Source organism: Camellia sinensis, chromosome 3 (genome assembly GCF_055761805.1).
Source record: "Camellia sinensis isolate YWXY chromosome 3, ASM5576180v1, whole genome shotgun sequence".
In the NCBI taxonomy this organism is placed as follows: domain Eukaryota; kingdom Viridiplantae; phylum Streptophyta; class Magnoliopsida; order Ericales; family Theaceae; genus Camellia; species Camellia sinensis.
In genome coordinates this window covers 76,521,158-76,540,034 of record NC_138963.1, presented here as the reverse complement: position 1 = coordinate 76,540,034, position 18,877 = coordinate 76,521,158, and the positions used below count along the sequence as shown (strand labels likewise).

The 18,877-nt window shown below is 36.5% G+C and overlaps 1 protein-coding gene across 1 annotated transcript; it reads right to left on the bottom strand.

The window, feature by feature from the left end:
* Nucleotides 1-7,708: 7,708 nt before the first annotated feature.
* On the bottom strand, nt 7,709-14,162 carry LOC114318774 (uncharacterized). Its single transcript, XM_082918157.1, has 3 exons — nt 14,047-14,162; nt 7,960-8,441; nt 7,709-7,791 (listed from the first exon to the last, which is right to left on the bottom strand). The coding sequence occupies exons 1-3, from the start codon at nt 14,160-14,162 to the stop codon at nt 7,709-7,711; spliced, it is 681 nt and encodes a 226-aa protein (XP_082774283.1).
* Nucleotides 14,163-18,877: the final 4,715 nt, after the last annotated feature.

Sequence of the window (18,877 nt, the reverse complement as noted above, 5' to 3'; positions counted from 1 at the left end):
TGTTACCCCATTTTCAAGAGTCTCTTCCTAAGACATTAATGTAATAATTCTAACTAATTTAGTTGTTGATTTCCTACTCAATATTTGGATCTGATAGGCGCAATATTTGGATCTACCAAATTTCTTTATTTCTTTATTTTTTTTTGGTTGGTTGGGGGGGGGACCTTACCTCCATTTTTTTTATTTTTTATTGTTTAGATCCGGACTTAATTCTAATTCCGCCTTTATCTTTTGTAGTTCAATCTTCATTTTCTTTACTCTCCTCACCATTCCTTTACACACCACTAACACCCTTTTGGCAATCTCCATCCCACCACAACTCCCACCCCACTCTCCCTACCATTCCTTGCACACCACTAACACTCTTTTGGCGACCGCCATCCCACCACAACTCCCATCCCACCAGCCAAGGGAGAGGGGGTTCAAGGGAGTTGTGGCCTTTACAAAATTCTTAGAAGTTTTATAAATATATATAGGGTAATTAAAAATACATTTTCTGAGATTTACTTAAAATACGAATTGTTTCTTATGGTTTGAAAAATTATAATCACTCCCTTGTTAAAAAAATTTATTTAATAGAATTAATTTAAAAATAAAATTTAATTGAAATATATTTATAATATTATTAAAAACTATTAATTGATTTGATGATTTATTAATAAAAGAGACAATTTATTATGAAATTTGAAACCTCAGAGAATGAAATGTAATTTTTAAAATTACATGAGATAATTTATATTTTAATTGAATCTCAATAAGTGTATTTGTAATTTATCTATGTGTGTGTGTAACGTGTTAATGTGTTAATGTGGAGGAGTTTGTATAACTTTGACCCTTGCAAAAAGTTGATGACGCTTTCAAGAACAAGGTCTTATAAAAGTGTGATCAGATCAATTAGCATTTTTGATCCAAAAAAAAAATTGGTCAAAAAAATTAACTCTAAATTTGACTTTTAAAATTAGGAAAAATATCATCCAGTGGTATTTTCACAAAGTTATTACAATTTGATAGAAAAATTTAAATACTTTATAAATATACCATTTGAGATTTGTTTAAAATATGAATTATCTCATATAGTTTGAAAAATTACAATTACCCATTTGTCATAATTTTTTATTTAACAAAATTAATTAAAAAATAAAAATTCATAACTGCTTTATCATACAATGATTAAATTATCTAAATTATTAATTGAAATAAATTTATAATATCATTAAAAACTATTAATTGATTTGATAAATTAGTAATAAAATGGGTTCTTTGTTATGAAATTAGAAACGTCAAGGGGTGGAATGTAATTTCTAAAATTATAGGGAGCAAATTATATTTTAAGCAAATATCAAGAAATGTATTTGTAATTTATCCTAATATTTTATAAATTTTGCTATTAAACTGTTATTATTTTTCAAAATATACACTCCACTGAAATGTTTCCTTTGAAATTTGACTACTTAAAGTAATGATATATAAAAATAAAAAAATATAATTATTATACAAAATAATGTGACTTTGTGGCCTTTTCATTTTAAAAATATAATACCTATTATTATGATCATAATTTATACTTATGTCATTGGGATGTCATTTTGAAAGCAAATTCTACTTAAAATTTATAATAATTTAGTATTTTTCATAATTGAAATATAAATTTAAATTGGAGACAATACTTTTTTTATTTTGGCCACTGTAGAACTCTTGTTGTCTAGATGAATTTGTTTTAAAAGAAAAAGCATGTGTTTGGCAAGTGGGTTTGCAGGCTTTTTTGGTTATTTTAGCCACAAAAAATAAAATAGGCTATTTTAGCCATAACAAACAAAGCATCACATCCAACCCATAATCATTACATTCTTCTCTCACAAAAAAACTCAAAAAAGCCAAAAAGCCAAAAAGTCCTTCCCAAACCAAGCTTTTAAGCCCAGGCTAAAATAACCAAAAAAGCCAAAAAGCTAAAGACCAACCCACTTCCCAAACGGAGATGTCAAATTGTTTTAACAAGCTCATTAGCCTGCTTGGATTTATTTTCAAAATTTCAATACTGCATAGTCAATATCTTAAAATTTTACAAAGTATTGATTAATATATACATAAAATTATAAAAGTAATAATTTAAGTAATATTTCAATAATTTTAGCCCTCTCACTTCTTTTTCTTCTCTCTCACGCGCGCGCCCACTCACACACATACAAACTTAGGCTAAGTTTGACATCCTTTAAAAAAGTCAAAAATCTAAAAAGTTATTATCCTATTTAAGTCATATCATCTAATTTAAGTCACATCACCTCTCTACCACATCACTTTAAACCTAACTCATATTTCATAAAAAGTCAAAAAATACACTTATTTAAAACATACCAAACAATCCTATTCTCTCACACACACAGTCAATTGCAAGAGTTGGGACTAAGTGGCAGTGAAGGGTTGTGGGGTGTGTTGGAGTGAAGCTAACAAAGGGACGATGGTGGCCGTGATGGATTGTAGAAGGCCAGGTGATGGCAGATAAGATAGGAGAAGGTATGGGCTAGAGCTATTGTGGTTGGAGTGAGAGGGTGAGGGTGGGATTAAGATTAGGATTTAGAAAATTAAGAATGATAATAAAATATGAATTTTATGTTAGAATAAAATTATAATTAAAAATATAAGAGGTGAGTGTTGTAAAGAAAAAAAAATAAAAAAGGATACGACTATTAGCAGCTCTCAATATTTTATTTAGTCAACCCATGCATGTATGATTTGTAAAAAAATTTAAATATTGAGAGTTAATATTATTAATAAGGATTTATACCAGGCAGTTACAGAAGCAGGGTAGGTGTTGTCACAACACCACGCTGTAACAACCAAATAATGTCATTTTGTTTATTAAAAAAAAAATTAAAACACAAGCACTCCTGCCATCTTGTTGTTGCGTAGAACAACACTTTTATGGGTTGACTTTAGGAAAATAAGGAGAAGTTATAAAAACCCACGCCACCCCCCCCCCTCAAAAAAAAATATATATATATATATATATTTGAAACACAAGCGCCTAAGTATGTTTTTGAAAGTAATTTGAATTTTGGATGATTTGGTATGTGAAGAAATTTGATCTAGAATGATATTGAACATTAAATCGGTTGGTTGGTTGGTTCATAATTTGAATTCAATTTTATTTTTGATTTAATTTAGTTATTACAGTTATATATATATATATATATATATAGCAGTTACATGTACTTTTTTATATTATATGGTTATTATAGATTGTATAATTAGAGTATAATTTGTTTCAAGTACTTATATTTCAACATTAGTTTTTTTTCTAAATTTTAGGGGTGAGTAACGAACATATCCATCCACCTAAATTGACAAATCCGAACCGATCCGTCACATTTTGGATGGATTGGTGATGACGAGCGGATGGTTGCGGTTTGATTTTTTTCAATCCGCCTAATTTTGGACGGATGACGGATTTGAGATTTCTTTAGCTGCAACTGAACCGCGAGCACCCCTAATAATTTGTAAGATTTTATGTTTTCAATTTGTTTAGATATTCTGTTTATGTTTTTAATTGAAAAAGAGTTTAAATATTCTGTTGAAAAAGCGTTTTCAATTTGAATATATTTTTTGAATTGAAAAGAATAAATATATTATTCATCTGTATTTTTTGGTTTTTAAATTTAACTCTAAAAATAATAAATAAAAAAGATGATATATGTTGGTTGATTTTTGTTTTCAAAAACAAATATAGATGTAACAATACAGAGGCATACAATCTCTATTACTGCTCTGTTCATGGTTTTGGTAGTTTGAATTATTTTTATATTTTAAGAATCACAAATTGTAATACTTTATGTAATACTTTATGTGGATGATGCATGTTGTGATTGTAATTTGTGGATGAGGCATGCAGTGATTGTAATATTCAAAAGTTTCAACCTTTTTTTTCTTTGGATGAGACATACAGTGATTGTAATACTTTTTTAATAATATATTTTTTTTAAAGTAGTACACAAATTGAATTATGTTGAAAATTTATAAAATTTTAAACTGTCAAACCGATTCGCATCCATTCTCCAATCTGCTCAATCCAGATCCGCCAGAATGGACGGATGCAGATTGATTTTCTCTAATCTGCCAATCTGGCGAACGGATGACGGATTGGAGGTTTCATGGCTGCAACCAACCCGCGCTCACCTCTACTGAATTTTGTCTTTTGTATCATATTGGTTCTTACACTTTCAATTAGCTCAATTTTGACTCTTAATTTTTTTAGATTTTTGTGTCAATTTGGTCCAATTGACAATGATGTTAGAATTTTTGATGAAAAATAATTACTAAGTTGGTTGATACTAACTTAGTAAATTGATAAAGTTTATAAATTTATCCTTACGTGATGCATGTCGCTCATATTTGCATTTTTTATAAAATAAAAAAAATCCTTACGCGATACATATCGCTCATACACTACAAGAAATAACACTTTTGCCGACCAAAAAATTGGTCGCTAAAAGCCCATTTTTAGTCGGCAAAAGTTATCCGTAACTAATTTTTTTAATCACCACTTTGGTCGCCAATTAAGAGTCGGCAAAAATAATTAGCGACCAAAACTTTTGTTAGTCGGGAAAAAATTAGATTTGCTGACTAAATTTTTGGTCGCTAAATATATCATTATTGCGACTAATCCATTTAGTCGCTAAAACACTTTAGTAGCGAAAAATAACATATTCCTGACCAAAAATGTTAGTTGCCAATTGTCACATTCCACAACCAAAAAGTTTGGTCGCCAATTATCACATTCCACGACTAAAAAGTTTGGTCACCAATTATGACATTCAACGACCAAATATTTTGGTTGCCAATTGTAATATTCCACGACCAAAAATTTTGGTCGCTAATTGTGACATTCTACGACGTCTTAGTTTGGTCGCCAATTGTCACATTCCACAACCAAAAATTTTGGTCGCCAAAAGGAATGTTTGCACCAACATACAACAAAATAAACCTGTAATTCATAATAATCTATCCAATCCAATCCATTCAATACAATCTATAATTTACAAAAATCAATCAAGCCAACAATTCACCTAAATCATGAACATTCAACAAAATATATAAATCATTAAATTCTGAACCTATTTAATTAAAGTTAGCAACTATTGCAAATTTTCTTCCACAAGTAATTCCAAACTACATATTGCTTCAATTACAAATCCGCTTGTAATCTATATAATCATCCAATTCACATCCATCTAGCATTAAAATTTAAAAACATATTCCCTAAGTGAAGAGTAGAACTCCTTTCCTAGAGCATCAATAGCTTTCATTGATTGAGCATAAAGAAAATTCTTCTAGCAGTATTCATATCTATCTACGTCTCTTTTAACTTCTTTCTAGCCCTCATAAGCCTGGACAAGAGCAAGGTGATCACTGTAATCACATGAAAATTGTGCTTTTGGTGCTTTTACTAGCTGCAAGGAGAAAGACTCACAAATCAGTTAGTAAAACAGATAAGATAAGATACTCAATTTTCCAACAAAAGCTATCTATTTGTGAAACCACAATGCCTTGTTACACGTCACTCTAAATAATCTAGACAGGAGTTACAAGTTAAAAACTAGATAAATTATAGAATGGATTGGAAGGCAAAAAAACACAAAATTAAGGATATGGTAAAAATAGATAAAGTTGTATCTCTATAGAGACAGAGATAAATTATAGAATAAAATGTCCATAGACAGAAAAAGAAAGATAAATTATGGAATAAAAACAAAGATGTATAAATAGGTCTCTTTTATGTGCACAAAGGCATCACCCACTTCACAATCATTTGGTCCCTACACCATCTAACTACAGACTATGGTAAGTCTTAGTTCATTCTAATTCTCTCTCATCTTTTTCTCTTTATTCAGTTCTGTTATCAACACAGAAACCAAATACAAAATACATATGGATAAGACTTTTAAGTGTTGGGAGAGCCCACTTTTAAAAAATCTTATATAAAATTTTGTGATCGGTTTCTGTGTTTTTGGACTTGTTCCTGTGTTACAGACAAAAATAAACACATAATACATATAAATAGATAAGAAAACCCATATTATTTGAAGCTCATCCTTGAGCACCAACCCATGATATAAATAGACAATCCATATTACAAATAGCACCAACCCATATTATAAATAGACAATCCATATTATAAATAGACAACCCATGATATAAATAGCACCAACCCATATTATCTTGCATGTGCCTACATATAAATAGACAAGAAAACCCATATTATAGACAAGAAAACCCATCTTATATTCCTAACCCATGATAGATTCTGAAGCTCATCCTTGAGCACCAAAACGCATATTATCTTGATAACTTTTCTAACAATCAGCATTCTTATGGAAATTCAAAATCTAGGCACATGCAAGTAGGAAAAGAGCATGATACCCTTGTTAAAGCCTAAAATTTCCACAATTAAAAAATTCTGAAATCCCACTATTGTAACTTCCATTTACCAACATTAAGGAAACCAAAAACATCAAACCAACCACTATGCACTATTTCATCAATGTTCTTTAAAAGGCACCAGAACAAGCCAAGTTCTTGGTAGTTTTTAAACTAAATCTAATCCAATAAAATTGTGCTCAAATATGATTTGAGCAAACTTAAAGTCTTCAATGTGACTAACCGGCACAAGAATTTTCAGCTTTATCAAATAACCCTAAATATTTGTTGCTATCTAAAATTTTGCATCATTTTTTAATGTGACTAAAGTCTTCCATAAAGTCTTCAATGTGACTAAAGTCTTCAATGTGTGTTAATATCTGTATCATTTTTTAAATTTTGCAGGTTGGCAAAGGTCGGACAGGCTTGATGGTATCTGCTTACCTTGTTTATAGTGGCATGTCAGTAGAGGAGGCTCTTCAAATGTATGCACATAAACGGACTACCAATAATGAAGGAGTAAGTCATATTATGTATAAAAGGCTATCATGTAGGACTTTGTGAAGTAAATGACAACGAAATGCAATTTAGCAGTTTGCACATTTTCAGTTTCCAAATTGGTTCACTAAGGAACAGGGACATGTATGGGTCGGTTTGGTTTGGGTGGGCAACTAGCAGAATCAAACCAAGAAACCTTGGGTTGGTTAGGGCTATTTAATATTGAACTATCTATTCATTAATAAATTGAACATATTAAAGGATGGTATTGGATTCATTAGCCAGTCTTAACTTTTGGTAGTTATGAGTATTTTGTTTAGAAGTACATTGATCTGCATGTATTGGACAGGTCTCAATACCAAGCCAACGACATTATGTAGGGTACTGGGAGAATACACTTTCTATTCCTAGGGGAGTTGATCATGGCCCTCCATCTGTGAACTCGCCTGAACCATGTATGTAGCAGAGAATTGGTTCGAATTCGACTTTATGACACGGTTAACACTGGCTCTGTCTTCTTTGTGGTCTCAGAGTTACAAGAGGTAAGTCCATCTCCGGTGAATATCATTTTTTTATCAAATAACCCCAAATATGATGTGTGCATTGGAGCATAAAAACAGAACTCAATGTCAGAAGCCTCAAAAAAACACAACCACCCACAAATTCAACAAGAACAATATTATGGAATTGCATCAGGGAAACAGAAAAATAGCAGAAACCATGACATTAACACACGCCTTATCTTCCGGAACGCAGAAAAAATCGTGTGAGTGACCAGCATTGAAGGCTTAGACGAAACTCATGGCTCAGCAAACCAGCGAGATGGAACACCTTTCAACACAATTGTATCAGGCTGCTGCTGCCTCCCACCTCTTGAATATCCTACAACCAAACAACACATACATACATCCATTATTACTAATAGTTCTCGCAAAATTATTAAGCATTTAGAAGAAAAAATATTGAGTTAGATTACTGAATCCATTATTGTAGACAGCAAGACCAGTAAGCATAAAAAATTCAAAACTATGGATAGAATCAAGAACAAACCTCGATTAAAAAATGCATAAAGCTCTTCCCACTCTTTCCTCATTCCAAAATCATCCGATTCCGGAACTGAAGCAGTCAATCTAAACTTAACACCTTCAAGATTCAACTCAATCCCGTCGGTCTTACCAACAACCGATCTTCTCCAATCCAAAAACTTCTTCTCAAGTTCCTTAACATCGTCTTCTCTATCTATACCATGAAGAATTTCCGATCTAGAAAACTTGGATAGAAACCCTAGGTCGCGGATGAAGAGAGCGCCGTGAGCGACAGGATCATCGCGCTTGCACTTCTTGAGGTCCTTGAATCTGCAAACGACGATGTTGTCTTCGGGAACGGTGAGGGAGAAGGAGGATTTGAGGAAGTCGGTGAAGGAGCGCTTGAGTTGCCACTCGTCGAGGGGTTTGACGGAGTGTTCTGCATAGTGGATAGTGAGGAGGAGCTGAAGAGGGAGTGTGTTTTTAGAGAGAGAAATAGGCGGAAAACTAATAAAAACACAAAAAATGGGGGGAAAATCAGTGGCCAATTTTTTTTTTATTACCTACTCAATATTTCAAAATTCTTCCTCTAAAATTTGTGACAAAATAATTTTTTCACCAAAAGATCTTAAAATATTAAAAATTATAGGCTATTAAAACATACTCTTCACCAAATGATATCAAAATATTTAGACTCATTGGTGACGAAAATATATTCCTCACTAATAATTTTATAATTTGTGACAAATTTTTTCCTCACCAAAAGTCTGAAAATTTTAGTACCATCCAAACAAATTTAGACAAATTTTTTTTTATGATGAAACTTAATTTTTTCTCACCTAAAAAGAAGTATTTATTGGCAAAAATAAATTTCCTCACCTTTTACTTTTCTTTCTTTTTTATTATATGTGACAAAATCTATAATTTGTCACAAATTAATCTTATTTAGCGATGAAAATTAGGAGGACAAGGGGTGCTAAACAAAGAGAGCTAACTTATGTTTTGTTTTGAGAGAGAGAGAGAGAGAGAGATAAGAGAAAAACTGATAAAAACAAAAAAGGAGGAAAAATTAGTAGTCTATTTTTTTTCATTACTACCCAACATGTCAAAATTCTCTCTCCAAAATTAGTGACAAAATAATTCCTCACCAAAAGACTCAAAATATTAAAAATTTCAATTCTCGATCGATAACTGATGTGATGTTAGATGTTAGATCCTCGTCAACTGATATTCACCGGAGAGCAATAAAAGAGATGGAGAGAAAGAGGGGGGTAGGATGTTGGCTATGAGAGATCGATCGACAACGAGAAGAGAGAAAGTGAAGGGGATCGGCGACGAGAAGAGACCCCTGCTGATAGTCCATTTTTCATCGAAGAGAATAATGTAGAAAGAGAGAATCTCACCATCGTTGATGAGAGAGAGTGAAGGGGTTAGTGATGAGAAGCTTCTGAATCAAGTGAGCACAAATGAAGGAGAGATGAGAGAATGAAAATGATGGAGAGAGAGAGAGAGAGAGAAAGACCAAGTGGTCTGACGATCCCAAAAAAAAAAAAATTTAAGTAATTATTTTTTTCGAACAATAATCTCAAGTGATTTTTATTTTTTAATGGTGGAGTGAATTTTGTATATTTTAAAATTTTAAAATTTTGTTTAGTTGGGTATAATATAAATATTTAATTCTTTTTATAAAAAAAATTAAAACTCATAAAAGACAAACAAAAAAAAAAAAACGAGTGACGTCGTTTAACAATCGGCGGCCAATTTTTTTTTTGTCGGAAAAAAATTTCAATTCCTGCCCCCACATTTCAAATTTCCCTCCCAAACTTTTGGCAACCAAAAGGCCAGATCAGTCGCAGAAAAGGTACCTTCGCTGACAAACTTTTTTAGTTGCCAAATCTTAATCAACGGCGACTAAAATATTAGTCGCTAAAAGTACTAATTTGGCGACAAAATTTTTTTTGGTTGCTGAAAATAAGTTTTGGCGACCAAATTTTTGGTCGCCAAAGAAAAAAAAAATTTATTTTCCATTTGGCGACTAAATTGTTTTAGTAGCCAAAACTCAATATACGGCAACTAAAATATTTTTAGTCGCTCAAAATAAGTTTTTTGGCAACCAAAATTTTGGTCGCCAAAAGATAAAAAATAATTTTTTATTTTCCATTCGGCGACTACATTGTTTTAGTAGCCAAAACTCAATATACGGCGATTAAAATATTTTTAGTCGCTAAAAATAAGTTTTTTGGCGAGCAAAATTTTGGTCGCCAAAAGATAAAAAATAATTTTTTATTTTCCATTCGGCGACTACATTGTTTTAGTAGCCAAAACTCAATATACGGCGACTAAAATATTTTTTGTTGCTAAAAATAAGTTTTTGGCAACCAAACTTTTGGTCGCCAATTTCACAACCAACTTATTTTTTATCTTCTGTGACCAACTTATTTTTTGGTTGCCAAAATGTGACCTTCGGCGACCAAATTTGTAGTTAGTCGCCAAAACCATACCACTTTCTGCTACCAACTCATTTTTTGGTCGCCAAAATATGACCTTCTGCGACCAACTCATATTTGGTTGCCAAAAATAATGATCATTCGCGACTAATTAATATTTGGTCGCCAAAAGGTAACTTTTAGTTACCAACTTTTATATTGGTCACAGAAAGTGGTCGCTAAAAGTACAGATTCTTGTAGTGATATTTGCATTTTTTATAAATTAAGAAATATTGGTGCAATTCACCCTGAAATTTAATTTTGCAATTTTTTTTTGAGACAAATGAAAATATTATAAAATTCAATTTTTATACAATTTTTTACATATATTTTTTCAGCTAATCAAACCTATTGTTTCAAATTTTTTTATTTTATTTTTGACTTCTTATTTTCCTGAAGTCAAACCAAACATAACAGTGTTGTTCTACACATACACTACAGCAAGATGGCGGCTTAAAGCATGTGTTCATTTTTTTTCTTTTTTTTTTTAACAAACAAAACGGCGCCGTTTGGCTGTCACAGTGTTGTCATGACCACCTCCTTAATTAGACAAATTAATCATAATTATATTAATTATATACTTATTGTTAATTATGTGATTATGTGTTATGTGAATATACATGACACTCCAACGTAACACTAAAAAACTCTTTATGTTGTGTTTGGTTGGCGGATTTGAGTAGATATTTGAAAAGGAAAATAAAAAAAGGTCAGTGAAATATGAATAAAGCATACCTATATTTCACTTAGTTTTACATACATTTTTCCTTTCCCTTTTCAAATCCCTCTCCAAATCCCATAACAAAACACAACATTAATGTATTTTTTTCAAACATAACACTCCAACATAACTTCTCAAATGTAACACTACAATGTGACAAGCAAATAAGTTATTACACATTCAAAATGACTAAATGGATCACAAGAAAAAATATGAGACTATGTGAGTGTTTGGGATGTGAGTTTTTTTGTAAATTTTTTTAGTTGTAAGATATTATTGGAATTTTTTTTTTTTTTTTTTTTTTTGTGTTTGGGAAGATAGTTGGGTTTTTTTGTGATTGGATGTGATGTTTGTAAGAGAAAAAATGAAATGATTATGGGATTTAATGTGATATTTTGTTTGGATTTGTTTATTTTATTTTATTTATTTTATATTTTTTTTTTGTAAAACATTTGTTTGTAGTGAAAAAAAAAAACCAAAAAATCAAGTTCCCAGGCACCGCTTATATGGATCACAAGTCCAAAATATGACATTTTTTAATCAATCACCCTAATAAAAAATCATTATTTCACCAATTTTTAATCACCATTTTACATAATAAAATGATAAAAAAAACATAAGTGATATAGCATACATATATATCCACCCTATTTTTGTTTTTATGCATATAGTTTTTCCAGTTAAGAATTTAACAAATTAATTAGGTTTCTGTGGGAATGTATTTTCTGAGTACCAACACGTGGCAAGGTGACGCCGACGTGTCAGCCGAGGTGCCACGTGTCTTGGTCGTTGTGCCGAGGTCATCTCGGCTAGGCCGAGGTTGCCTCCGAAGATATTGGAATTCGAGATAAGCAGATAAGGGACAAGAGTCCTAGAATGAAGAAGGAACTCAACCTGGATATGGACAAGAGTCCTAGATTAGGAGAAGATTACAGTTTGGATAAGATAAGACTCTTAAAGAGTTCATCCTAATCTCACTGGGAGTCCCAGATTAGCAGTAATCCTAAGTCCATTAGGGCCAGGCTCCTTTTGGGACTAGGATTGTATTGGCTATAAAAAGAGAGGCACCCCCGTGGGTCTAAGGTATGCAGTTTTATACTCAATCTTGTGAGTTTAGCACTTGATTATCTTTGAGAGATATACTGACTTGATCGTCGGAGTGCCCCCGGGTGGAAGAGCCACCGCCGGAGCCTTTTCTTTCTGTTACAGGTTTGTTGAAGCCATCTATTCTGCCGGTGCTCTCCAGCTGATTACTAGGCGGGCAGTGTGGTCAGAAAATTACCCACAAAATTTGGCGCCGTCTGTGGGAATCTTAGAAGAATAGATGGCCAGTGACGGACAGAAGGAAAACATTAGGGGCGACACTCCTGCTAGGAGTGGCAGACCAATTGATCTTGACGTTGAAGGAGACAACCACAGTACAGAAAATCATGACCAGGGCTACGGAAAGAAAGACGTCGGCCAGGAGGGCGATACTTCGAAGCGAACAGACCAAAGCAAGTATTATAACGAAGATAACCTTCAGGTATGGAGGGATAGGTGCCTACGGAGAGATGAGGAAGTAAAAGACTTGGCAAACAAGTTGGCAGACCTACAGTCAGTGGTCAACTTCATGATGCAAAACAATGTTATGCAGCCACCATACCCGCTGCAAGATACGCCAATGCCAGCAATTAATACCCAGAAGGGAGGAAGGAAAGCAATCCCCGAAGCCCCTCAGCACACTAGGAGCAGAAGGCACTCTCACCAACCTTCCAGGGAAGTCGGATGAGAGGAGCCAAGGCAAGAAGAGTGCCGAAGGACACACCGCATAAAGGAACCAGGGCCCAAAGAACATCGGCAAATTCAAGGGCAAGCACTCTGCTTTGACACAACCCATGGAGAAAGATCGAAACGGGCCCACCACGAAGCCGAAAGTAGTGTACCAAAAAGATTAAAGTCCAGAGATAGCCGAGCTCCAGGTAGGAGTAAAGAAGACTTGAGGGATTACCTCAAAAGGAGGCAGCAGAATGCTGAAGCCGAGGTGACTTCCCCAGTTAAGCCGAGAACACCATTCTCGGTGCAACTAGACAAATTTGAAGCGCCAAAGAGATTCAGTATGCCGAGGTTCCAAATTTATGATGGTAAGTCAGATCCCAACTTTCATGTGGGACTATACCTGAACTCAATGGCACTATACAGTGGGAACGAGCCGTTGCTCTGCAAATTATTTCCCTCATCCTTTGGGGAAATTGCATCCGATTGGTTCCATAAACTACCGAAGGGAAGCGTAAAGACATGGGAAGGTCTGGCCGAGATGTTTGTAGCCAGGTTTGTAACGAACAAACTACAGCCCTTGAGGGTCGACGCCCTGATGGCTTTAAGAATCACCAAGGAAGAAGGCCTTAGGGCCTACGCAAAGAGGTACTACGAGGTGTTCAATCGAATACCCGAATGCAACCAAGAAGTGGCGGTCGTGTCTTTCAAGAACGGCCTGAAAGATGACTACCCACTACGGAAGTCTTTGGCGAAAACATTGCCAAAAAGCATGGAGGAACTCATGGCGAGAATCGAGAAGTACGCCAGAGCCGAGGAAGATACGTCGGGAAACAAAGAGATGAAGCAGAAGAAGGGAAACGGCTCGCCGAAGCGAGGCTGAGGTACCAACGGGCCGACCAAACAAGAAACAGAATTGAAGGGTAAACAGGTAGTGACGACAGTGTTCCGAATCCCTATCCATAAAGTCCTGGATCAAATATGAAATCAACCCTATTTCAGGGCACCGGCAAGAGCACTAGGGAAATTTATGGGAAGAAACGTTGGTAGGCGCTGTGCTTACCATAATGAAGAAGGACACCCAACTCAGGGTTGCAGAGCCTTAAAAGCATACTTAGAAGACCTAGTAAGGCAAGGCCATCTGAGGGACCTTATTGATGAAGCCAAGACAAGAGAAGAACATGCAAGATTGCCACAAGCACTTGCAGCTCCGCCTCCCCCAGCACAACAACCATAAGCAAGAGGACCACGGGTGGTTAATGTCATCCACTCGAAGGTGAACAAAAACAACATTCGGGGGGAAACCCAAAGAGTAAAACACTTGCAGCACGTGAACCAGGTCGGATACAAAAGACCTCGGCCTGAAGAATGCCAAGGATCGATGATAACTTTCACTGAAGCCGACCTAGAGATGGTCCAGCATCCGCATAATGATGCCTTGGTAGTATCCCTCCTGGTTGGGGAGTGCCAAGTAAAACGCATCCTAATAGATCAAGGCAGCTCTTGTGATATCATGTACGTCAGATGTTACAAGGAGCTGGGCCTTCACCCTGACGACCTGGAACAATCCAGCAACCCTATGGTCGGCTTCAATGGAACGCTGACATGGCCACTGGGCGCAGCAAGCGTGGAAGTACAAGCTGGTACTAAGAAGATCAAGACAGAATTTATGGTGAGTGATACACCCTCGCCATATAACATCATCTTGGGAAGACTATGGTTGCAAGCAATGGGGGCAGTTCCCTCAACACTGCATCAATTACTACAGTTCCCAACAGAGCATGGGATTGAAGAAGTCAGAGGAGATCAACTGCAGGCAAAAAATTGCTCCATGGCAGCAATGAAGTCTACTTGCAGCATTCGAGAGCCAAAAGAGGCAAAGATTGAAGACGAGGACATGGAGGTCCTAGATGATGTCGGCAAGGAGCCAACCGAAAAGAGTGAAGAGACACTAAAGAAAATCCTTGTCCAGAAGGACGACGAAGAACGCTTCTTTCTTCTCGGCTCATGCTTAGCCGAAGAAGAAGAAAGAGAACTGGAAGATTTTCTGAGAGCCAATATTGAGGTGTTCGCCTGGACACCTTACGAGATGCCTGGCATTGACCCCGAGGTCACTTGCCACAGACTGAATGTCGACAGGTCGGCAAAACCTGTGATTCAACGAGCCAGAAGACCGACGTTAATGCACGTCGAAGCAGTAGAAGAAGAAGTAGATAAACTTCTGGAGGCCAGGGCCATCCGAGAAGTTCACTACCCAAAATGGCTGTCCAACACAGTAGTGGTGAAGAAGAAGAACGGCAAATGGAGGGTTTGTGTAGACTTTACCAGCCTTAACAAAGCCTGCCCCAAAGACAGCTTTCCTCTGCCCAAGATTGACCAGCTCGTAGATGCTACTTCAGGGCATGAAAGAATGAGTTTTCTGGATGCATACAGGGGGTACCACCAGATTGCCATATACCCTCCAGACGAGGAGAAGATCGCGTTTATCACCCCTAAAGGCCTGTACTGTTACAAGGTAATGCCTTTTGGGTTGAAAAACGCAGGAGCAACTTACCAAAGGTTAGTAACAAAGATGTTCAAGCACCTGATTGGCAAAACGGTAGAAGTCTACATCGATGACATGGTCGTGAAGACCAAGGAATCTAAGGGTCATCTTGCCGACCTAAAAGAGGTCTTTGATATACTCAAAACATACCGGCTCCGACTCAATGCATCAAAGTGCGCGTTTGGAGTTGGATCAGGTAAGTTTTTAGGGTATCTGGTAACGAGAAAGGGCATTGAGGCCAGCCCAAACCAAATCAAGGCCATCCTAGAGCTGTAGAGCCCGACGTTGGCAAAACAGGTTCAGATGCTCACTAGAAGGGCCGCAGCCCTAAACAGATTCATCACCAGAAGCTCAGATAAGTGCAGACCCTTCTTCAACTTGGTGAAAAAAGCCACAGACTTTCTGTGGACAGAAGAATGCGAAGCCGCTTTAACCGACCTGAAGAAGTACTTGACCACAACTCCGGTTCTTTCCAATCCAGAACCAGGAGAAGAACTGTTTTTATACTTGGCAGTTTCAGAATACGCAGTCAGTGCAATACTAATCCGAGAAGAAAAAGGGGAGCAAAAAACTGTCTATTATGTAAGTAAAACCTTGGCCGATGCAGAAATAAGGTATCTACCACTGGAGAAATTAATGCTAGCCTTAGTAATGGCTTCAAAGAAGTTGAACCATTACTTTCAGGTACACAAGATTGTGGTCCTAACAGAGCACCCACTGAAGTCCTTGTTACAACAAGGAGACTTAACAGGAAAGATAGCAAGATGGCCAGTAGCCCTGGGCCAGTATGACCTGGAGTTCAGGCCGAGAACAGCAATTAAAGGCCAAGTTTTGGCCGACTTCGTGGCAGAATTCACACCCATCGAACATCGGGCTCCGTTGAGCCAGGATGAGCACTGTCCCAGCAAGCAAGAAGAATCCCAGCCTAGGGCGAAAGAGCAAAGAAAGGAAAAACTCAGACCCTGCAGCATCTACATCGGCGATTCATTCAGACTGTTCGTCGATGGAAGTTCGAACCGACAAGGAGCGGGGGCAGGAGTACTGCTGATATCTCCAGATGGAGAAATAATAGAACAGTCCATTCGTTTGGGGTTCAAGGCCTCAAACAATGAAGCAGAATACGAAGCATTAATTGCAGGGCTAAAACTGGCAGCAGCAGCAGAAGCAGATGAGGTAATAGTTTTTTGTGATTCACAACTTATTGTTAACCAGTCCACAGGTGAATTTACAGCCAGGGACGAAAGGATGTCGGCATATGCAAAAGAGGTCATCAGATTGGCAGCCCTATTTCAAGACTGCCGACTACTCCAAGTTAGCTGAGATAACAACATCCACGTCGACGCGTTGGCTAACCTGGCAAGTTCAATGCAGACTGGAAAAACAAGGACAATCATGATCGACTATATGTCGGGCCCGAGCATAGAACCAAAGTGCACAGAACAGGAAGCAATGTGTGTGGACATAGGACCAAGCTGGATGGATGCAATCGTTGCATTCCTGAAAGAAAGAAAACTGCCAGAAGATCATAAGAAGGCACACAAAGTCAGACTGAAATTGGCAAGATTCTGTTTAACAGCAGATGGACACCTCTACAGAAGGTCCTTCACCAGATCCCTTTTAAGGTGCGTACACCCTTTGCAGGTTGAAGATTTCCTATATGAAATTCATGAAGGAATTTGTGGAAGCCACGCTGGGGGCAGATTATTAGCCCACAGGGCCATTACCCAGGGGTATTGGTGGCCCTACATGCAAAAGGATGCTGAAGCCTACGTGAAGAAGTATGAACAATGCCAAAGGTTTGCACCTTTGATACATCATCCAGCTGCTGACCTGAACCCAGTATCTAGCCCTTGGCCGTTTGCCCAATGGGGCATGGACCTTGTTGGGCAACTTCCCCAGGTAACTGGGCAGAGAAAATACTTGCTGATAGCAACAGATTACTTTACGAAGTGGATAGAGGCAGAACCTCTTGCCAAAATCCGAGATGTGGACGTCAAAAACTTAATATGGAGAAACATCATCACCAGATTTGGGATTCCAAGAGCAATAGTTGCCGACAACGGAACACAGTTTGACAACAAACTCATCAAGAACTTTTGTGCGAAATTCAAGATCAAGAATTACTTTTCAACACCCAGTTTTCCCCAAAGCAATGGGCAAGCAGAAGCATCCAACAAAGTAATTTTGGATGGAATAAAGAAGAGGCTGCAGGCAGCAAAAGGAAAGTGGGTAGACGAGTTGCCCAACGTACTTTGGGCATATCGGACTACGCCGAGAAGATCAACAGGGGAATCCCCCTTTGCCATGGCTTATGGCACAGAAGCAGTCATCCCATTGGAGATCGGCATCCCAGGGATCAGAACCCAGGAAGTAGAGAATGGCACCAATGACATAATCTTAGCCCGAGATCTGGATCTTTTGGAAGAACGAAGAGAGAAAGCTGCAATTCAGCTCGCAGTATACCAGCAACAGCTTGCCAGAGCTTACAACAAGAAGGTCAATCCAAGAGATTTTCAAGTCAGCGACCTAGTCCTGAGAAAAGTCATCGGCAACATGAAAGATCCCAAAGAGGGCAAGCTTGGCCCAAATTGGGAAGGACCCTACAGAATTACTTCGGTATTAGGCAATGGAGCTTATCGGCTTGAAGATAACGAGGGCAAAGCATTGCCAAGACCTTGGAACACTTGTAATTTGAAATTCTTCTATCATTTGATGTGCAGAATTTTTGGCCGATGTCATCAATAAAATCTTTTCCCTTTTTCTTTAAAACACATATGATTGATAAAGTTATATATTGGTGTTTTTGAGACATGAATAATGAGAACCCAAGAAGAACTCAGGTTCACATTGGGGGCAGAGAGAAGATAGAGATACTTAATTCACTTGTTGAAATTTGTAGCAATTTACAAGTTGAAATTAAGCTGATTCCTTATCTTCACTTGTTGAAATTTGTAGCAATTTACAAGTCGAAGTTAAGCCAAGATTATTCCTTAATTCACTTGTTGAAATTTGTAGCAATTTACAAGTTGGAATTAGGCTGATTCCTTATCTTTACTTTTTGAAATTTGTAGCAATTTACAAGTTGAAGTTAAGCCGAGATTATTCCTTAATTCACTTGTTGAAATTTGTAGCAATTTACAAGTTAGAATTAAGCTGATTCCTTATCTTCACTTGTTGAAATTTGTAGCAATTTACAAGTCGAAGTTAAGCCGAGATTATTCCTTAATTCACTTGTTGAAATTTGTAGCAATTTACAAGTTGGAATTAAGCTGATTCCTTATCTTCACTTGTTGAAATTTGTAGCAATTTACAAGTCGAAGTGAAACCGAGGTTATAGTTTACACACTTATAGCAATCTACAGGTTGGTCCAACCAAAGAAGATGCTTAACACTTGTTGAAATTTGTAGCAATTTACAAGATAACGTTAAGCCGACA